The sequence below is a fragment of the Somniosus microcephalus genome, chromosome 2 (assembly GCF_052327205.1).
Source record: "Somniosus microcephalus isolate GS21.2 chromosome 2, FLI_Smic_1.0, whole genome shotgun sequence".
Lineage (NCBI taxonomy): Eukaryota > Metazoa > Chordata > Chondrichthyes > Squaliformes > Somniosidae > Somniosus > Somniosus microcephalus.
Window position 1 is genome coordinate 369,617,367 of NC_140988.1, and position 23,467 is coordinate 369,640,833.

The window sequence follows — 23,467 nt, forward strand, 5'->3', positions numbered from 1 at the left end:
TCCAGCAGGCACTGACTGCCTCTCTGTCATTGATGAGTACCTCTCCATTCTTGGCCCACAGTGGGGTAGGGCCTTGGGTGCTTGGGCCGTAGATGGTCTTGACTGCGCTAAAGAATCCACGCATGTCGTGATTGTCGTCTAGCTGCTGGATCTCCTACGCTTTCTCCACCCACCATCTGTTCTTTAGGTTGTGAGTTTTTTGTTGGACCTCGGCCTTCAGGCGTCTGTAGAGCTGCTTTCTTGCTCTTGAGTTCTGTTGCTGTTTCCAGACCAGGAATGCCTTGCGCTTGCGGCTTATTAGCTCCTGGATCTCCTGGTCGTTCTCGTCGAACCAGTCTTGGTGTTTCCTGGTCGAGTGACCGAGCAACTCTTCACAGGTGCTGATTATGGAGGCCTTGAGTGCAGACCAGGCGCTGTGGGCACTCTGTGTCTCTGCATCACTGGGAGTCATCAGGTTGTTTGTGAGGCGTAGGCTGAATAGGGCTTTCTTAGCAGGTTCTTTGAGTGCTCCAGCGTTAATTTTCCTGCGGCATTGTTTCTGTTGCCGCCGTTGTTTTGGGGCTACATTGATGGAGATGACAGAGCGGATTATGTGTGCTGCAGTGCATCTTGTAGATGGTACACACTGCAGACACAGTGTGCCGGTGGTGGAGGGAATGAGATGAGTTGTGGATGGGGTGCTGACCAAATCCGATAACGCTCCTGTGAAGCGCCTTGGGATGTTTTACTGTGATAAAGCTGCTATATAAATTGGAAGTTGTTATTCTCTATAATGCAGTCACTGTTGTGTTCATCCATAAGACATACGGAATCTTCTGTGTGTGAGGCTCCTCATTCAGACTGACTGCTGATTCCAAGTAAATGAAGGCTTTCAATTATCTCCTGATTAGTGACCTGATTTAAACAATCAACTGAGTGTGGCTGCCAACATTGTGCTAATTTGTGCTCAATTGTAGGCAGTTTTTTTGGTTCAAATGCACGACATCCAAGAACGCAGCTAAGATTGCCATAAGCTTTTTTCAACTAGGATCCTTCAGGTAGAGGAAGAGGAGGCCTTCATCCTGACAAGCCTGGGCTAGAATTGAAAGCCGCTTTGTAGAAATCAAAGAACAGTGACAAACCAATTAAGTGGTTTAAAATGCCCCTGGTACCCCAGTGGTGATTGCCTGTGTGTAGAATTCCTTGGCGCTTTTGCAGAGCAACTTTACCGTATCTTAAACCAATTTACAACCGACAAGTTCATTGTGAAGTGCAACGACTGATATGTGGGTAGTCAGACGTAACAGCCAAATGAGCAGAGTAACAGCAAATGAGACCAATTAGCAGTTCATCTGTTTTTGGCTGCCTAGTTTATGGGAGAAATGGGACACTGGGGGGAAATGCCCTGCTTTTCCACACATAGTGCCATGAGATCCTTTACGTCCAACTCGAACAGGCAGATGGGGCCTTGATTAAAGTTCTAAAACATAAAGACAGCACTCCTGACAATGCTGGACTATCTCCGTGCTGCTCCTGGCATGCAGCCTAGATTACAGGCACAGGTTGAGTGTCGCATTCAACCCATGGCCTTCTGACTCAGTGGCGAGTGATACCAGCTGAGCCAAGCTGGCACCTACACTGAAGGAGTGCGCTGAGAAATTTTCTGTTAACACTCTAAGACGTTCCCTACTTTAGGAAAAGAAATCCCTCGAACCATCAAATCACCTTTTTTGCTGATTGGTTGCACCCTGGTCTCTGAGTCAGAAGGTTGTGGGGTTCAAGACCCACTCCAGAGACTTGGGCACAAAAATCTAGGCCGACACTCCAGTGCAGTGCCGAGGGAGTGCTGCACTGTCGGCAGTGCCGTCTTTCAGATCAGACGTTAAACCGAGGTCTGTCTGCCCTCTCAGGTGGATGTAAAAGATCCCACGGCACTATTTCAAAGAAGAGCAGGGGAGTTCTCCCCGGTGTCCTGGCCAATATTTATCCCTCACCTAACACCTAAAAAAAAAACAGATGATCTGGTCATTTATTCCTACATTGTAACAGTGACTACATTTCAAAAAGCACTTAACTGGCTGTAAAGCGCTTTGGGACATCCTGAGGTCGTGAAAGGCGCTATAGAAATGCAAGTTCTTTCTTAATCAATTCTTATTACAGTGGAAACAACATAAATGTACTTTGTTCAAAAACAAAATGGTGCACTCAGATAACCTTCCAAGCTCTGTCAGTCTGCAAGAGTTTGTATCAGTTGCCACTTAATCGTTTATTCAACAGTCCAAGAAAACCCGCAGAGACCACTCAACTGAAGATCACATTTGGCAGCAAGTTGAAGAGACTTGTAAAATGCACTACTGGCTCTGTGATAACTCTGGGACCAAAGCAACAAAATTAATGAGTTCCTCATTAAAAATCAGATAATTGAGGATCATTCAAAGCGCTCGCACTCAGTGAGCACATCTGGCCATACGCTTCTTGAATCACCCCCTCTTGATTGCCCCTTCACGCTCTTCAATGGAGATCTTGGGTTTTTTCTCAGTAATTCAAAGATGCCAGTTCTTCATCTCTCTTTTGCAAGGCCGAATATTAGCTGCTTTATTTTTATTCATTCATGGGATGTGGACATCGCTGGCAAGACCAGCATTTATTGACCATCCCTAATTGCCCTTGAGAAGGTGGCAGTGAGCCGCCTTCTTGAACCGCTGCAGTCCGCGTGATGAAGGTACTCCCACAGTGCTGTTAGGGAGGGAGCGACGATGAAGGAACGGCGATATATTTCCAAGTCAGGATGGTGTGTGACTTGGAGGGGAACTTGGAGGTGGTGGTGTTCCCATGCACCTGCTGCCCTTGTCCTTCTAGGTGGTAGAGGTCACGGGTTTGGGAGGTGCTGCCGAAGAAGCCTTGGTGAGTTGCTGCAGTGCATCTTGTAGATGGTACACACTGCAGCCATGGCACGCCGGTGGTGAAGGGAGGAAATGCTTAAGGTGGTGGATGGGGTGCCGATCAAGCGGGCTGCTTTATCCTGGATGGTGTCGAGCTTCTTGAGTGTTGTCGGAGCTGTACTCATCCAGGCAAGTGGAGAGTATACCATCACACTCCTTACTTGTGCCTTGTAGATGGTGGAAAGGCTTTAAGGAGTCAGGAGGTGAGTCATTCACCGCAGATTACCCACCCTCTGACCTGCTCTTGTAGCCATAGTATTTATGTGGCTGGTCCAGTTAAGTTTCTGGTCAATGTTGACCCCCCAGGATGTTGATGGTGGGGGATTTGGTGAGGGTAATGCGTTGAATGTCATGGGGAGGTGGATATACTCTTTCTTGTTGGAGATGTCCATTGCATGGTATCTGTGTGGCACGAATGTTACTTGCCACTTTTCAGCCCAAGTCTGAATGTTGTCTAGGTCTTGCTGCATTTGGACATGGACTGCTTCATTATCTGAGGAGTTGCAAATGGCACTTAACACTGTGCAATCATCAGCGAACATTCCCACTTCTGATCTTATGATGGAGGGAAGGTCGTTGATGAAGCAGCTAAAGATGGTTGGGCCTAGGACACTGCCCTGAGGAACTCCTGCAGCGATGTCCTGGGACTGAGATAATTGGCCTCCAACAACCACAACCATCTTCCGTTGTGCTAGATATGACTCCAACCAGTGGAGAGTTTTCCCCTGATTCTCATTAACTTCAATTTTACCAAGGCTCCTTGATGCCACACTCAGTCAAATGTTGCCTTGATGTCAAGAGCAGTCACTCTCACCTCACCTAGCTTTTAGCTTTGACCCTTAGTCCTTGAACTGTTGATATTCTTGTCCTCACTGTCTCCTCTGATCTCAAATGGATCTTCCACTGTTTTTAAAGATGCCTTGTAGAAATCCAGTCCTTCCCCCATGCCAGACACTTCCTTTCCCCCCTCATCCGCTCTTAATTCTCTATAAAGCCTTGCCATATCTAGGGCAACTAATAAAACACCATTTAAGATCTAATATCGGTATCACCTAATTTTCTGTCGTCTTTTAAACCTTGGTGGTGTCCTGCACTATGAGCCTTGATTCTGAACGTAGGTTTCTCAATTGAAAAGTCTAGTTGAGAGAGTGATTGATGTTAGTGCTGCGTCCATTTTGTATCTCATTGATTAAGTTTTCGGAGAGGCAGTGTCATGGCGGCAATAAGGTAGAGTTTGATATGACTGATCCATGGTCACCTAGTTAGGAGGGGGTCAGTTGGCTTCATGGTGACGTGTTAACCAATTCAGTAGTCCGGTGAATGTTGGAGTTTGACAGCCTGATGGTGATGGTGTGTCCTTCAAATCTTTGATAGTCCACTGTGCCATCACTGAAAGCCAAACAAAAAAAAGTAGTGCGTGTGATAAAAATGCTAACTTCCGGGAAGTTATGTCATCACTTCCTGTGAACTATGAACTATGAACTATGAACTGTGTAATTACCTCACTTCCTGTAAATGTCACTTCCTGTTGGACTGGTATAAATACTGGTCTGTTCAGTATTGTAAGAGGCTTCTACCAGAGGCATGGTAAAGACCTCTCTTGTATATAGTGTGTTTATAAGTTACTTAAAGCTTACTTTAAAGTTACTTGATGGTAAGTCTCCTTTTTCTTACATCAATTTAAGTAACTTAGTATTTACACTGACAAATACTAGACCTTCAGACAAACTCGGAAGTTAAGGATCCAGGGAACCACCCATCATGGAGAAAATCCTTAGACCTATTCGTCTGGACTTGGACCCGAATACACCAGCAGCTGGCAGGGTATGGAAGCATTGGTATCGTACTTTTGAGAATTTTCTGGATGAATGTAAAGTGGATGCTCCTGCTAAATTGAAGATACTTGTCAATTATGTGACCCCAAAAGTGTTCGAATATGTTGATGACTGGGATAATTACGAAGAGGTGATTCGGGCACTTAAGAAACTGTATGCGAAGACCCCAAATGAGGTCTATGCTAGACATCTACTGGCCACAGCCCGACAAGGGCCAGGGGAATCAATTGACGAATTCCTGCAAGAACTTCGCAGGCTCAGCGTAGATTGTAACTTTCAGGCAGCGTCAGCTGAGCTGTACCGCCAAGAAATGATTCGTGATGCTTTCATCTGCGGGATTGCCTCTCCATTTATACGCCAGCGTCTACTAGAAAGTAAAACACTTGAGCTACAAAAAGCTTTTGAACTAGCTTGTTCACTGGATTTGGCAAAGAGAAATGCAGACCTCTATCAGCTGCCCAGATCTCGATCTGCTGCTGTAGCTGCAACCAGACAATTCAAGCGGTCTCAGGTGAACCCTATCATGGGGGAATCTAATTCTGATAATTCTGATGAAGAAGAGGAGGACGACCCCACTTTAGCAGCCTCTTGGCAATCTAGGAAGGAATGCTTCTTTTGTGGAGATGCTTTTCACCCTAGGAAAACCTGCCCTGCTCGCAATGCAATCTGCAGTTATTGCGGGAAAAAAGGACACTTTGCTAAAGTTTGCCTATCAAGGGCCTCTACGAGGGCCAATCCAGCTAAGGCCTACCGAACTGCCCCAATTAGGGCCTATCAAGATGCTCCAGCTAGGACCTATCAAGCTTCCTCTCGAGCTCTCTCCCGAAGAAGCACACCGAGAGTTTTAGCCACTCTCTGTGCAACGACACCAATTACAGCTGCTTGCCCACAGAACCTGTCTCAGGCAGCCACAAAAATTTCAATTAAAGGGCATACCTTAGATGCCTTAATTGACTCAGGAAGTACTGATAGTTTCATTAAGGAACAGGTTGTTGCGAAATTGAAACTACATGTCTTCCCATCGGACCAGGCAATTGCGATGGCCCAGTCATCACTTAATACCAGAATCTCCGGCTTTTGTGTTGTTGATATGACACTTCATGGTCGTATGTATCCCTCCACCCGACTTTCAGTGCTCAAAGACTTATGTAGTGATCTCCTCTTAGGGCTGGACTTCCAAAAACAGCATAAGAAACTCACCATTGAGTTTGGTGGATCCAAACCCGGACTTACTATTTCTAATATACCATCTAAATTACCATTTTGTGCATTATCAGCAGCTTCACTTGATGAACCCTCATTATTTGCCAGTATTCCGCCTCAATGCCAACCGATAATAACGAAATCGCGGCGCTTTAATCAGGGAGACCAATCTTTTATTGCGGCTGAAATTTCTCGACTTCTAGCAGAGGATATCATTGAACCATGTTCGTCGCCCTGGCGGGCTCAAGTCGTCATTGTCAAGAACCCTCTAAAACCTCACAAACAGCGACTATGCATCGATTATTCGCAAACCATCAATCAATATACCGACTTGGACGCCTACCCATTGCCACGCATTGATGATATGGTTAATAAACTGGCCGAATACAAAGTGTTCTCAACTTACGATTTAAAAAGTGCCTATCATCAGTTACCCTTGAAGGTCTCAGATAAGCAGTACACAGCCTTTGAGGCTAATGGACGGCTGTACCAATTTCGTCGCCTCCCATTCGGGGTTACTAATGGAGTGGCTGTCTTTCAACGGGCAATGGATGGCCTGGTTAAGCAGGAAAACCTAAGGGACACTTTTCCCTATCTTGATAACATTACCATTGCAGGTCACGATCAACAGGAACACGACTCCAACCTCCAAAAATTTCGGGATGCCCTCCATCGCCGTAATTTGACCCTGAATGAATCCAAATCTGTTGAGTCGCAACCGACCATCAACATCCTTGGCTACTGCGTAGGCAATGGTATCATTAAGCCAGACCCAGAAAGACTTCGCCCGCTCCAAGAGCTCCCGTCACCTAAGAATCCGGCTTCTTTACGTCGGGCTCTCGGTCTGTTTGCATACTACGCTAAATGGATTCCTCATTTTTCGGACAAAATCCAACCCTTGCTGCATGCTAGATCATTTCCACTGGGAACAGCGGCTGTTGCAGCCTTTAACCTTCTCAAAAAACAGTTGGAGAAAGCGGCTCTTCACTCCATCGATGAGAATCTCCCTTTCGTGGTTGAATGTGATGCCTCGGAGGTGGCGATCTCGGCTACTCTGAATCAGGAAGGTCGTCCTGTAGCATTTATGTCCAGGACCTTACAAGGTGCCGAGCTACATTATCCTCCGGTTGAGAAAGAAGCCACAGCCATCATAGAGGCAGTACGGAAGTGGAACCATTTTCTAGCTCGCCAGCATTTTACATTGATCACGGACCAACGATCAGTCGCCTTCATGCTCGATAATCGAAAACGAACCAAAATTAAGAATAATAAAATACAACTTTGGAGGATGGAACTGGCCTCTTTTGGTTATACCATTCTCTATCGGCCTGGCAAGGAGAATGTGGCCCCGGACACCCTCACACGAGCATTCTGCTCCACTATGTCATCCTCCACTCTCATGGATGTCCACAATGGTTTGTGTCATCCTGGCGTTACGCGCATGCTACATTTCGTACGATCACGGAATCTCCCTTTTTCCACTGGAGATGTAAAAAAAATATGCTCAGAATGCCGGCTTTGTGCGGAATTAAAACCTCAGTTCTTCCGCCCCTCAGATGGTATACTCATACATGCAACCCAACCGATGCAACGACTTAGCATCGATTTTAAGGGCCCAGTGCCCTCTTCAACTCGGAACACATATTTGCTCACCATGATCGACGAATATTCACGTTTTCCGTTTGCCTTCCCCTGCTCCAATATGCTGGCGTCCACAGTAATCTGCTGCCTTGAGCAGGTATTTTCTCTCTGTGGCATGCCGGCTTATATTCACTCAGATCGGGGTCCATCCTTTATGTCAAGGGAACTCAAGGACTACCTCTCAGAACGGGGAATTGCTACAAGCAAAACAACACCATACCATCCCATCGGAAATGGGCAGGTAGAGAGGTATAACGGTATCATCTGGAATTCCGTACGTCTCGCTTTAAGATCTCGGGGCCTACCAGACCAGCAATGGGAAACAGTGCTTCCGGATGCATTGCACTCTATACGGTCCCTGCTTTCTACAGCCACAAATACTACACCTCATGAGCGGTTCTTTGGATTCCAGCGTCGCTCATCTCATGGAACATCACTCCCGTCATGGCTAACTACTCCTGGACCTGTATTACTCCGAAGATACGTTCGGACGTCTAAAAATGACCCTCTTGTAGACGAGGTCGAACTAACCGATGCCAACCCCACCTATGCAAACATACGATATTCCGACGGCCGAGAATCTACCGTATCATTACGGGATCTGGCTCCCTGCCCACCAGGACCTAGTGGGACATCGGGTGATGGCATTTCACCAGGAAACTCTTGGGACCTATCGGGTACCCCTCTCCAGGATCCTGATCGGACACCAACTAGCTTGGTGCCGGTAGAACCCCGTGCTCAAGGTTACGACCCTCCCAGTACCGCGCATGAAAGTACTGATCCGCCACAGACCAGCTCTGCACCTCCCTCTGAACAGAGGCAGTCCGACTTTGAACCTATTGGGGCTCGTACTCGAAGCCATGATCTCCCCGACCCTTCACAGGGCAATCCAGGCCACACAGACTCTGACCAATGGCCAACCGCATGTAAGCGGACCAGCGACCCTCTACGACGGGAATCCAAACGGGTGCGACTCTTCCTTGTTCGGCGGCTACGGACCAAAAGGTAGACCACAGCCTCCTAATCCTGCAGGAGGGAAGAATGTGATAAAAATGCTAACTTCCGGGAAGTTATGTCATCACTTCCTGTGAACTATGAACTATGAACTATGAACTGTGTAATTACCTCACTTCCTGTAAATGTCACTTCCTGTTGGACTGGTATAAATACTGGTCTGTTCAGTATTGTAAGAGGCTTCTACCAGAGGCATGGTAAAGACCTCTCTTGTATATAGTGTGTTTATAAGTTACTTAAAGCTTACTTTAAAGTTACTTGATGGTAAGTCTCCTTTTTCTTACATCAGTGCGTTTCATGACCTCAGGATAGAAACATAGGAACATAGAAAAATAGGAGTAGGAGTAGGCCATTCGGCCCTTCAATATGATCATGGCTGATCCTCTATCTCAATACCATATTCCCGCTCTCTCCCCATACCCCTTGATGCCTTGTGTGTCTAGAAATCTATCCACCTCCTTCTTAAATATATTCAGTGACTTGGCCTCCACAGCTTTCTTGGTAGAGAATTCCACAGGTTCACCACCCTCTGAGTGAAGAAATTTCTCCTCATCTCAGTCCTAAGTGTCCTACCCCGTATCCTGAGACTGTGACCCCTCGTTCTAGACACCCCAGCCAGGGGAAACATCCTCCCTGCATCCAGTCAGTCTAGCCCTGTCAGAATTTTATACGTTTCAATGAGATCCCCTCTCATTCTTCTAAACTCTAGTGAATACAGGCCTAGTCGACCCAATCTCTCCTCATACGACAGTCCTGCCATCCCAGGAATCAGTCTGGTGAACCTTCGCTGCACTCCCTCTATGGCAAGTATATCCTTTCTTAGGTAAGGAGACCAAAACTACACACAGTACTCCAGGTGTGGTCTCACCAAGGATGTCCCAAAATGCTTTACAGCCCAATAAAGTGCTTTTTAACGTGTAGTCATTGTAGTTAATGTAGGAAGCCAGTCTGCACACAGCAAGGTCCCACAAAAAAGCAACGTGATAATGACCAGATAACTTGTTTTTTAGTGATGTTAGTTGAGGGAGAAATATCGGTCAGGGCACCAAGGAGTACTCCCCTGCTCCTCTTCGAAATAGTGCCGTGGGGTCTTTTATGTCCACCCGAGTGGGCAGATCGAGCCTCGGTTTAACGTCTCATCCGAAAGACGGCACCTCCGACAGTGCAGCGGAGGCACTGCGCTGGGAGCATCAGCCCGGATTATGTGCTCAAGTAGTCTGGAACGGTGTGTGAACCTTCTGACTCAGAGGCAAGAGTGCCACCCACTGAACCTTGGCTGGTCCCTCAAACAAACCTCTTCAAATAATTAGAAGACATTTTTTTTTAATTGCTGTGTGAGACTGTGTTTCTTTATGTATTAAATACGGTTTTCAATACACTCCTCAGAGCCCCGCGCGCTCAGCAATGCATTGAATTTTTGATAAGCTTGCTGGAGTTCTTAGCTGGAAGATGGGCAGTGAACCTTGGCTTACGAGCGTCTTTTATATTTCGAAGGCGAAATGAACCAGTGTGTTTCCAGAGGATCAAAGGAGAGTTTAAAGCCTTTAGCTCCTCTGATCCCTGTGTGCCCGCTACAGACTTTTTATTCAGTGTATCATTAGCACCAAACAAAGATGGGACCTCTGAGACCAATACTATGCATTAAAAAGGGCCAAGTAAGTCTTCAAAGGTTATAGATAGGAACGTGCTAATTAAAAGCTCAAAGTCTGAAGGGCCGAGTGGGGGTGTGGGGGGTGGGGGGGGGGGGGACGGAAGCAGAACTCCCGCTCCTCCGGACTCCACCTCAAACTTCAAAATAGAATACTCTTTTTTTTTTTGCCGGTGGCCGCTTTAAGTAATTAAATTCGAAGCGGCATAAATTGACCTTGGCATCGGTGGCGCAAAAACGAGCCAGAGCTAATCAACGGCTCGTTTAGATTTCCGCCCCATCTCTTCAATGGAAAAGACAATCGGCTGGAGAGCTAAACAGGACCCCGATTCACAACACCGAGCCCAAGGCCCCAAGGCCCATTTATACCCCCAAAAGGGCTTTGCCCGTTTTAACTACGGCGGTATCACAGCCGGCTCCCACCCTGTCCTCACCTGACCTCCGGGATATGAGCACATTTCAGCAAGGGACTCTGTTCTCCTTAGAAGCTGGGACTCTGTTCTCCTTAGAGCAGAGAAGGTTAAAGGGAGATTTGATAGAGGCGTTCAAAATCATGAAGCGTTTTGATAGAGTAAATAAGCAGAAGGCCCCACGCTGTTTGCCTTTATGGTGCTCGTCCCACCCGAATCCCACTGCCAGTCAAAATTCCCCCTCAACACGACTCTGCGAACTCATCAGAAACAAGGAACTCGTTACCAATGTTCCTTTTAAGCTGCAGCTGTCTGGACCTCCCGCGCAGCCAGCTCACCAGATTTTCAGGGAGAAAAATCGCGCGTGCGCTGCCTTTTGAATGGGCCGCGCAGTCCCTTAAAGGGGCCACGCACCAAAAATATATTCATGGGAACATTGCTCGTCACTGCTGCTTTTACCCATCCTGGATGCCTTGGTCCAGGGAATGTCGACAATCAACAGCTTCTATTCAGGATTTTATTTTGTTCTCACTCTCCGCCCCCCCTTTCTCCATGCACCCCCCCCCCCCGCCCCCAGGAGTTATCGAGTTATCAGGGAAAGAAGAAAAGTAAATGAAATGTTTCTTTTGTTTTCAAAGAGGAATTTAGCCAAAGAGGTGGCATTGACGGGAGAATGAGCAACAGCACTGAAATAAAGAAATGATGACTGAAATATTTCAGAATGTAGCCCCAGGTTAAGGTCGCAGGATGGTATTACTCGAACAAAGAGTTTGATAAGTTGCCTGGTGACTTTTTTTTTTAAGTTACTTGTCAATTTTCTCCCCCTAAAGGCACCGGCCCCTTAAAGGGACAGGGTTCCGCCGGCATCTATCAGTGCCTCACCCACATTAGTTCCTGCGTGAACCACGACGGTGAGGCTATCCGACTGTGGAAGGCATCACAGCCTGACCCTGCCCTTGCCCCGTACCGCGCGCACTGGCAGACGCGTGCCCTTTCCAATCAGGAGCAGGAACCCTGGGTTATTTTTGTCCTCACCCTAACCCAAAGGCATTGAGCCTGATTGTAACATACTTGATGGGATCAACCAGCTTAGCACAGACTGCAGTTTGAATCTGGGGTCTTTCTGATGTGACGCAGCTGCTCACTGGATACATTTGTCCAATCCTTGGGGGGAGCTCAGTTTGGTAATTATAACACATTTGTTCTCATTTATAGAAAGAAAGAAAGAACTTACATTTATATAGCACCTTTCACGACCTCAGGGTGTCCCAAAGTGCTTTACAGCCAATGAAGTACTTCTGAAACGTAGTCACTGTTGTAATGTGGGAAACGAGGCAGCCAATTTGCCCACAGCAAGCTCCCACAAACATCATTGACATAAATGACCAGATAATCTATTGGTTGAAGGATAAATATTGGCCAGGATACTGGGGAGAACTCCCCTACTCGCCTTCCAAATCCATGGGATCTTTTACATCCACCTGAGAGGGCAGGCGGGGCCTCGGTTTAATGTCTCACCTAAAAGACGGCACCTCCGACAGTGCAGTACTGGACTGGAGTATCTGCCGAGGCTTTGTGCTCAGGTCTAGTCGAGACATTTGTTTTATGGAAAAGTGAACAGAATCATGTCCTGTGATCTGTCAAATAGTGGACTGATCCCAAAGTCCCACGTGATCAAAAACAGACTTTGAAGGGGATAGCCCCGATGACTTGTTTTTACTTCTTCAACGTCTCATTTTGGGTTTTTTATTCCCTCTGCAGAATTTCTACAAAGAGATCGACCGAGAGGAAATGTACATACGGTGAGTGTGAAATACACTGAGCTTCAGTCATTCGAGTCCTTTCACATTGACAAACACTCGTCAATATGAGCGAGTCAGAAACGCTCGCAGCAGTGTCACCTGGCTTGAGAGGGTGCGGAGTGACTCTGCTCTGGACATTCGAGTAGAAAGAACGTGCACTTCTATAGCGTCTTTCATGACCCCAAAGCACTCGGTGCTAATTGGACATCTGCGTGTCTCGTTTACATAGGTGTCTCGTGTAATTACATCGAATTACATCCTATTCCATCAAATTACATTGAGTTACATCAAATTACATCGCATTACATTGTAATACATCATATTACATAGAGTTACATCCTATTACATGGAATTACATCATATTACATCGTATTACCTCCAATTACATCCAATTACACTGACTTTACAGCACAGAAACAGGCCATTCGGCCCAACTGGTCTATGCCAGTGTTTTAGCTCCACACAAGACTCCTCCTACTCCTACTTCAACTCATCCTATCAGCATATCCTAATATTCCCCTCTCCCTCTTAGATTTATTTAACATCTCCTTAAATGCATCTATGCTGTTGGCCTCAACCACTCCCTGTGGCAGCGAGTTCCACATTCTCACCACTCTCTGGGTAAAGACATTTCTCCTGAATTCCCGATTGGATTTATTTGTAGCTTTTCTTGTATTTATGGTCCCCGGTTTTGGTCTCTCCAGCAAGTGGAGACATCCTCTCTGAGGGTAGCCTCTCAAACCCTTTCATAAATTTAAAGAACTCTTATCAGGTCACCCCTCAGCCTTCTCTTTTCTAGAGAACAGAGCCCCAGCCGGTTCAGCCTTTCCTGATAGTTATAACCTCAGTTCTGGTATCATCCTTGTAAATCCCATGAGATTATATGGCAGCGAGGGGAGAGTGGAGCGGGGGGTGGGGGGGACAGGAGGGTCAGGGACGAAGTACTGAGCCATGATGCTCTGGCCATCATGGTGTGTGGGGCAGGCTTGATGGTCTTATCATGCCGGTTTGTATTCTCGTAATCTTTTTTACACCTTCTCCAGTGCTACTGTATCCTTTTTGTAATATGGAGACCAACACTGCGCACAGTACTCGAACTGCATGGACGACACAGCAATTAACGGTGCCCCTGCTTGCACTGCATTTTAGCCACTAGATTTTGGCAAATGCTTTAATATTTAATATCTCTGCCACAAGAAACTGAACACCAAGCCAATTCTAGGAAGGGGCTCAATACGCTGGCCAGTGAATTACATAGAAACATAGAAACATAGAAGATAGGCGCAGGAGTAGGCCATGTGGTCCCTCAAGCCTGTTCCGCCATTTAATGAGATCATGGCTGATCATCCAAATTCAGTACCCTGTCCCTGCTTTCTCCCCATATCCCTTGATCCCTTTAGCCTTAAGAAATATATCTAACACACTCTTGAATATATTTAATAAGTTGGCCTCAACTGCCTTCTGTGGTAGAGAATTCCACAGGTCCCCTGGTTCTAGACTCCCCATCCAGGGGAAACATCCTCCCTACATCTACCCTGTCAAGCCCTGTAAGAATTTGTTTTGTTTCAATGAGGTCGCCTCTCATTCTCCTAAACTCTAGAGAATATAGGCCTAGTCTACTCAACCTCTCCTCATAGGACAATCCCTCCATCCCAAGAATCAGTCTGGTGAACCTTCGTTGCACTCCCTCTATGGCAAGTATATCCTTCCAGAGGTAAGGAGACCAAAACTGTACACAATACTCCAGGTGTGGTCTCACCAGGGCACTATATAATTGCAGTAAGACGTCTTTACTCTTATATTCAAATCCTCTTGTAATAAAGGCCAACATACTATTTGTTTTCCTAATTGCTTGCAGTACCTGCATGTTAACGTTTAGTGATTCGTGTAGAAGGACACCCAGGTCCCTCTGAACATCAACATTTCCCAATCTACCATTTTAAAAAAATACTCTGCTCTTCTATTTTTCCTACCAAAGTGGATAACTTCACATTTCTCCACATTGTATTCCATTCGCCATGTTTTTGCCCACTCAATGAGACCAGCTCTCATTCTTCTAAACTCCAGAGTGTATAGGCCCAAACTACTCAATCTTAAAAACCCAACTGGTTCACTACTACCCGTTAGGGATGGAAGCCTGCCTATTTGTGACTCCAGTCCCACAGCAACGTGGTTGACTCTTAACTCCCCTCCGAGTTGTATCGGGATGGGTAATAAATGCCGGCCTTGCCAGCGATGCCCACATCCTGAGAATGAACGATAAAAAAAATTAGCTGGGTGTTATAAATCTCATCATCAAGAATCTACTTATGAAATAACGCTGGACGGCCAGCTGGTGGCGCCGTCCAAGGAGTATAAATACTCGGGCGTGGGCCCCAGCTTTCCAGGGACATTTTGTAAGACAAGGAGCTAGTGAAATACAACTAGACCTCCATGTTCTGAAACAAGTTGATTAAAGCCTTGCTTTATACTCAAACCAAGTGAGTAGTGAGTTTTATTACGTCACTAGGTTAAAAAGTGAGCTCGGACCACTGCTCCTGCTTTCTATTTAGTGAATCCTGCTGGAAAATGCACGTGCATGGACATTAGGCACAAACAGGATTGGTCTCGACTTTGATACTGTCACCCCATGATAAAATAGCCCATCAACACTCTCTGTATATGGAAGAATGGCCACCTGCCAGCTTCCTGTGGAACAGTATACCAGCAAGAGTTAGCCTCTTCAGTAGAAGGGTAATGTAAATTGGAAAGAAAACAATTAAATATTGTTGTGCCTTGGCCGCCCAAAGCAGGGTCCTAAGGTGTTCGAGATCTACTTCCTTCCCACAACGTGACCCCCTCCCTTCCCTGTGGAAAAGCAGGTGGCCATTGCTCAATACACCAGGGTGGCACAGCCATCTCGACTTAAACATGTGAGGGAAATATCATAGATGCCAACCTGGTACCCTGTGCCATAGCATGTCAAAACCCCAGCACATTTGTGCCACTCCTGTGTGTTGCACTACATTTCCCCCTAAAACCCAACCCCCCTCCCCCCACCCCCACCATACCAATTTACCCCTTCCTCGCCTTACCCGAGTGAGCCTGCCTGGACAGCGGGCATTGGCATGCGGGACATCACAGTTGAGTTTCATCCTGTTCTCTCCGAAAGTCCACACTCATGCACTCTTCACTAGATAATCATTGAATAGAAATTAGGAATTGGAAAACTGGCTGATTTACCCTACCCAAGATCCAAGCTACTGTAGCCAAACGCAAAAGTTCGTTCTGGACCTGGTCCACCAGGTCCAAGGCACTGTAGCTCATTGCAAGGTTCGTTCTGGACCTGAGCCACCAGGTCCAAGGCACTGTAGCCAATTGCAAGGTTCACTCTGGACCTGAGCCACCAGGTCCAAGGCACTGTAGCCAATTGCAAGGTTCATTCTGGACCTGAGCCACCAGGTCCAAGGCACTGTAGCCAATTGCAAGGTTCCATTCTGGGTGACGCAGCACAGGTACGGGGATTGAACCTGGCGCTTTCCTGATCTGCATGACTGGGTCGAGGAGGGAGCTCGTGCTTTAAGGTCTGACTTTGAATAGGAGTTATTTTTGGCTCTCCCCAAATGGAGAGTGAAGGAGCTCCTAATTCAGAGGAAAGATGCAACCCGATTCCGGGGGCCACTTCATTTTGATCACCGCGCATCAAAAAACGACGGAAGGCAGGCGGACTTATCCAAATTGTGAGGGAGATGAATTTGAAGAAAAGAGGAATAGCATTGGGACAAATCAGTTCAGCGGTTATTGCTTTGAATTGTTGGAAGGATAAATGATGCGTTCCGTGCGTGCTGGGTTGCAGAATCTTGCTGCACTTTTTTGTCAGTAGAGACCTTGATACGGCTTTGTAGCCATTAATACTACAGGGCCCGACAACCATTAGATAATATCTTCACCAAGATAACATTTGAGAAGGATTAAGTGGCAGCAGCTGTTATCGTGGAGCTGAGCAGAAACCCAATGTGTTAGACACCTTCGCATTTGAAATCCATCCAGAGCCAGGCTTTATCTTGTAAAAATTTCCCCCTCTGGTTTTCTCTCTTCATAAGTCACTGACTCGTCTGAGGTGCAGTTCCACAGGGTGCTGACTACCATCTGCTACTTACCCGAGTAGCCGTTCAATCCAGCCACGTCTCGAGTTTAAAATTCTCATTCTTGTGTTCAAATCCCTCCATGGCCTCGCTCCTCCCTATCTCTGTAACCTCCTCCAACCCTTCGAGATCTCTGCACTCCTCCAATTCTGGCCTCTTGTGCATCCCCGATTTTCATCGCTCCACCATTGGTGGCTGTGCCTTCAGCTGCTATTCAGCTGTGCCTAAGCTCTGGAATTCCCTCCCTAAACCTCTCCGCTTCTCTACCTCTCTCTCCTCCTTTAAGAGGCTTCCTAAAACCTACCTGTGGTAAACCACTGTTAACCTGTACATGCCTGTGTGGTAAACCACTGTTAACCCTGTACAAGTCCAGGCATGTCTCGGCCCCTGGCTCCACCCCTAAGCCCGGGTATAAAGGTGACTCACCACCCTTCCCCCGAGAGCGCTTAGGATGGATTCACTAGCAGAGGCATGCTCTAGTTCTTAGTCAATAAAAGCCTACTTCATTTAAGTCCATCTCGTAGTCTTTGGCATTGTTGATAGCGCATCACTACCTCATTGACCAAGCTTTTGGTCACCGGTCCTAGTATCTGGCTCTGTGTCAGATTTTGTCTGATGACGCTTCTGTGAAGGGCCTTGGGATGTTTTACTACGTTAAAAGGCGCTATCTAAATGCAAGTTCTTGTTGTGTGTTCCTAGACCGTGAGTATCTAGTGAGACAGTGGGCTATTCGTCTGCAGAAAGGCGTTAGAGTTGACCCCTGATGCTGTTCTCATTTGACATTCACACATGTGTCCTTTCTGACAGGAGTCTCTAAAGGGATATCAGGAGTGGGAACATTGCTGATTCTTCCTCTCGCCTGCCCAGAGGACACTGTGGCTAATATTGGCGCCCCATCACTACCCAATGACCACTCAATGCAGGCTCGCGATCAAACGTGGGACTTAAAATGGTAGAGTGCAAGCTAGAGAATATTGTAGGAATCGACCGATCCCCAACTATAGTACTGAGGTCGAGTCAGTTCGATAAATAAACGAAGTTTAATTAAAACTAGAGAACAAAACAAAGGCATGCAGGAGCAACAGTAAACAGGTCTTTTCAGGTGCTGGTTTCACGAGGCCTAGTTTGGGAACCTCCCACTCTCTGACGTCATGACGTCATCACGTTTCCTGCCGTTCGGGGCATCACGTGACCAACGTGATGACGTCATCGCGTTGCTTCTGGGACTTATCCAGAAAGGCTATTTACATGCAGTAAACAAACATAGGTGCTGTAGCACTCTGTTAAAGACAGTTATACATTTGTACAGGAGTCCGTTGGTGGCTTTGCCACAATATCATGCTACAATTGTGCAAAGCTCTGGCCAGAACTCACCTTGACTACTGCGTCCAGTCCAGTAAAAGGGACATTGAAACCCTGGAGGCTGCAGAGAAGATTTCCAAATTGTGAAGAGTTTTGCGAGAGTGAATAAGGAGAAACCGTTTCCACTGGCAGGAGGGTTGGTAACCAGAGGGCACCGATTTAAGATAATTGGCAAAAGAACCAGGGGGAAGGTGGCAAGGCAGTCCCACTGCCCCCTGCTCTTTCCTCGAAGACTTTCAAATGTTTCCTTTTCTAGTATTTATCCAATTCCCTTTTGAAAGTTACTATTGAATCTGCTTCCACCGCCCTTTCAGGCAGCGCGTTCCAGATCACAACAACTCGCTGCATAAAACAAAAATTTCAGCTGTGTCCTCTGAGGGTGGTAGGGATTTACACCATAAAAGATAACTAATTTGATGTCCTTAAAGAATGATGGAGCAATAAGTCTTGATTTTAATACAGTGAGGATACAGAAAGCTCATAGAATGGCGCATTTCTAATCCTTGTACATGCAATATTACAGCACAGAAACAGGCGTTTATGATCCACACGGGCCTCCTCCCAGCTTATATGATCTCACCCTATCAACAGATCCTTCTATTCCTTTCTCCCTCGTGTACTTATCTAGCTTCCTCTTGAATGCATCAATGCCATTTGCCTCAACCAGTCCATGTGGTAGCGAGTTTCACATTCCAACCACTCTCTCTGAGTAAAGAAGTTTCTCCTGAATTGCTTATTGGATTTATTAGTGACTATCTTGTATTTATGGGCTCTCTTTGTGGACTCCCCCACAAGTGGAAACATCTTCTCTATGATAGCAAAATACCGCAGATGCTGGAAATCCGAAATAACAACAGAAAATGCTGGAAAAACTCAGCAGGCCAGGCAACATCCGTGGAGAGAAATTAGAGTCAACGTTTCGGGTCAAAACCCTTTATCAAGACTAAAGAGGCACAGGGAATGAAATAGATTAAGAGGCCAGGCTGGGAGAGAACAAAAGAGAAGAAGAGACATTAAGAGGTACTCAAAACGAGACGAGATGGTGATAGGACTAGTGGAGACAAAAGACGGCTCTAGATTAGGTGTGAAATGCACGGGAGACAGCTGCCACGTGGGAGAGAGAAAAAAAAGGAAAGGGGGGGGAGGGGGTAAAAACCAAAACATAGGGGTGGATAAAAAATATAAGTAAAAATGTAATAGGGGCCGAGGTTATGATCTGAAATTGTTGAACTCGATATTGATACTCTCTTCCTAAATGAAACAGATTTATTAATATCGCCATGGGCCCATCAGTGATGAAATGGTCAGCATAAATTCCCATTCTCATCATCCTTCATTTTGAGGGGCCTAGATCGAGTGGATAGGAAGGACCTATTTCCCTTGGCAGAGAGGCCAATAACCAGGAGGCATAGATTTAAAGTAATTGGTAGAAGGATTAGAGGGGAGTTGAGGAGAAATTGTTTCACCCAGAGGGTGGTGGGGGTCTGGAACTCACTGCCTGAAAGGGAGGTAGAGGCAGAGACCCCATCACATTTAAAAAGTACTTGGATATGCACTTGAAGTGCCGAAACCTACAGGGCTACGGACCAAGAACTGGAAAGTGGGATTAGGCTGGAGAGCTCTTTTTCGGCCAGCACAGGCATGATGGGCAGAATGGCCTCCTTCTGTGCTGTAAATTTCTATGATTCGATGGTTTAGAATTTAACCATAGACATTTAAAGCAGTGGCTGAATGGATTTTTGCTTGTGTTGAATTGTTTTTAACTAGTATTCTTCTAATGCTAGATTCGGCATGTTAGGAGTTAATTCACAAAGCTGCATATGTTTTTTAACAGAAAGCCATCAGCCTAACTTCTTTACTCAGAGAGTGGCTGAGGCGATTCGCATCGATGCCTTTAAGAGGAAACTAGATATGTACATGAGGGAGAAAGGTTACGGTGGCAGGGTGAGATGAAGTAAGGTGGGAAGAGGCTCATGTGGAGCATAAACACCAGCATAGACCTGTTGAACCGAATGGCCTGTTTCTGAGCTGTAAACATAGAAACATAGAAACTAGGAGCAGGAGTAGGCCATTCGGCCCTTCGAGCCTGCTCCGCCATTCAACGAGATCATGGCTGATCATCCAAACCCTAGCACCTGGTCCCTACACCGACTGCCATCCCACCCAAGCCCTATCCCCGTAACCCCGTAACCCCACATATTTAATCCCCCCACTAACACTAAGGGCCAATTTTTTATCATGGCCAATCAACCTAACCCGCACATCTTTGGACTGTGGGAGGAAACCGGAGCACCCGGAGAATCTATGTAATTAAAGCTCTATGTAATTCTATGAACCAGCTTGTTTGTCTATTAGATTTTCCCCAATATGTGAGTTGTTTTTTTGGCCCACACAATACTGGCTTGAAGTGTTAATTAGTTCATCATCCCAAGAGGAGGCCTGTATTTACATTCCAAACATGTCGTGGATTGTCAGAATGCTTCCATTGTCCCACTGGTGGGCCATTGTGATTATCTGAGGAATAGCTCTATTCAATTCGCACACCAGAGGGTGTAGCCAGGCAGACTGTTGGAACCCTCCTTGAACCCTTGAAGCCAGAGCAATGACCTAGAAAGAAAGACTTGCATTTCCACAGCGCCTTTCACGACCACAGGACGTCCCAAAGCGCTTTACAGCCAGTGAAGTACTTTTGAAGCGTAGTTATTGTTGTAATGTAGGAAACGCGGCAGCCAATGTGCGCGCAAGCAAGCTCCCACAAACAGCAATGTGATAATGACCAGATAATCTGTTTTTAGTGATGTTGATTGCGGGATAACTATTGGCCGGGACACAGGGGGATAACTCTTCTTCGAAATAGTGTCACGTGATCTTTTATGCCCACCTGAGAGGGCATAGAAACATAGAAGATAGGAGCAGGAGTAGGCCATTCGGCCCCTTGAGCCTGCTCCGCCATTCAATGTGATCATGGCTGATCATCCAAACTCAGAACCCTTTCCCTGCCTTCTCCCCATATCCCTTGATCCCTTTAGCCTTAAGAAATATATCTAACTCCTTCTTGAATATATTTAATGAATTGGCCTCAACTGCCTTCTGTGGTAGAGAATTCCACAGGTTTACCACTCTCTGGGTGAAGAAATTCCTCCTCATCTCTGTCCTAAATGGCTTACCCCTTATCTTTAGACTGTGACCCCTGGTTCTGGACTCCCCGACCATCGGGAACATCCTTCCTGCATCCAGTCTGTCCAGTCCTGTTAGAATTTTATAACTTTCAATGAGATCCCCTCTCATTCTTCTAAACTCCAGCGAGTATAAGCCCAATCAACCCAATTTCTCCTCATACGCCATTCCTGCCATCCCAGGTATCAGTCTGGTGAATCTTGGCTGCACTCCCTCCATGGCAAGAACATCCTTCCTCAGGCAGATGGGGCCTCAGTTTAATGTCTCATCCGAAAGACGGCACCTCCAACATAGCAGCGCTCCCTCAGTACTGGCACTGGGAGAGTCAGCCTAGCTTTACGTGCTCAAGTCTCTGGAGTGGGACTTGAACCCACAAGCTTTTTGACACAGAGGCGAGAGAGTGCTACCCACTGAGCAGCAAGGTCCATCAACTGAGCCACTGGCTGATACTCCGAGGTTGACAGTCATGTAAAAGTTTGCTGAAGAAAGGGGCTTGTCCTTGATTGGCTGGTGCCTCTGTGACTGACAGCTCAGTGGGTGGAGACTTCAGCTCACAGACTTACGTGCGGCAGTTCACAACAATGTAGTTTCAGTAAAAACCTGTGTGTGAATTTTTTCAGGCAGCAGCCAAGTATTTTAAAGCCTCCCACAGGGCAGCTGTCTTTCACTCTGCCAGCGCAATTTACACTTCATCGAGAGCCATCCTGTGTTTCTTAACCTGTCCCATTACCATCTCCTCTCGCCTTGAATATCTCTTGATGTCTCTTAATCTCTCCTGCCTTCCATCCTATCACAGACCTTCCCTTTTGTTCTTTCATCCCCTCCCCCATTTCCCAGCTCCTAAACTTGCTGTTCCATTTCCTGCTTTTTTCCAGTTCTGACGAAAGGTCTTCGACCTGAAACGTTAACTCTGTTTCTCTCTCCACGGATGCTGCCCTGGCCTGCTGAGTTTTTCCAGCGTTTTCTGTTGTTATTTCAGATTTCCAGCATCCGCAGTATTTTGCTATTGGCCCAGAAATTCGGGTCTCCATGGGTGAGTACGCACGGGGTACTCACCCGTAAGCCCAATGGAAGTGCCGGTTTCATGCATGCACTGCGCATGCGCGGGAAACTGGCACTTCTGTTCCCCTGAAAGAAAGGGTTAAGAGATGGAACGCGTGCACGGGAGAGGCAGCACGTGCGCATCGAACTTATGTTTTTTTTGCAGGTTTTCCCGGAAGGGTAAGTCTCCAGCAGTTAGACATGTAAAAAGCAGTCACAAGGCTTTTTACAAGGTAAGTGGTGAATTAATTAAAATTAAAACATTTTTTCCACAGGTTTATTATTTTTAAGTACTTTAAAGAAAAGTAAGTTTATTTTTAGCCCCGTTAGAAAGTACAATTATTTTTTTCAAAAATTTAAATTATTGTTTAAAATAGTTATTTCATGTAATTTATAGTTTATTTTAAAAATGTGATTTTTTAAAATGTTTATTTGAAGATTTAGTGATGTTTTGGGGCTTATAGTATTCGTAGGTTTGACAGCTCTTCCTGTCAAACTTATGAATGAAGCATTCTCTGCTACCATTGGCTCTCCATGGCCCACATGATCCCAGGGGACGCTTCGAACTAACTGCGCCCCTGGGAAACGCAAGCACTGTGCGCCGGCAGTTGGAGCAGGCCCAGAATCGGAATCCCACGCGGGCCCACAGCTCAACGGCCAGTGCGCTAGGTAAGTGCAGGTCGGGGGCTTGCACCCGCGGGAAGCCCCCGACCCGAATTTCTGGGCCATTGTATTTTAAAGCCTAGTCGGCCAAGCCTCAAAGGTTAAAGTTAGTGTAAAGTTAGTCTTTTTTCTTTGACCCATGGTTGGAGATAAAGCGACTTGCATCTTTCTTTTTATGTTTACAAAATCAGGGATTGCAGGGAAAATCTATATTCTCAGCGTGAAAACTGCACTGTCCATTCAAGTGAAGTACTTTACTTGTTCAAAAGCTATCCGTCATCTTGATAGTGTGTTTATGTTTCTCCATAGACAAAGGAGAAATCCTGTGGTACCACCTGATATATTCCATTACAATGCCCAGGCCAAGCTATTGTTTATCTAGATATTGGGTAGTAAAGGTGCACTCCAGATGATAATGGCATAAGGTCCAACTATGAAAGTGACCAAATACAATAAACCTGAGGAAAAGCCTGGCTTTGCTTTGCCCTGGCTCCACAATGCCTCTCTACCACCTACAAGACACAAGTCAGGCGTGTGATGGAATACTCTCCACTCTTCTGGATGAGTGCAGCTCCAACAACACTCGAGCAGCTCCACACCATCCAGGACAAAGCAGCCGGCTTGAT

General features: G+C 46.4%; 1 protein-coding gene across 1 annotated transcript in view; it reads left to right on the plus strand.

Moving 5' to 3' along the window:
* Positions 1-23,467, plus strand: part of LOC147123754 (dedicator of cytokinesis protein 2-like) — a 1,461,504-nt gene that overhangs the window by 1,229,097 nt on the left and 208,940 nt on the right. Inside the window, exon 36 of the mRNA XM_085975685.1 lies at positions 12,434-12,474. Within this exon, the coding sequence (XP_085831811.1) occupies positions 12,434-12,474 (41 nt within the window). The remainder of the gene's footprint in view (positions 1-12,433; positions 12,475-23,467) is intronic.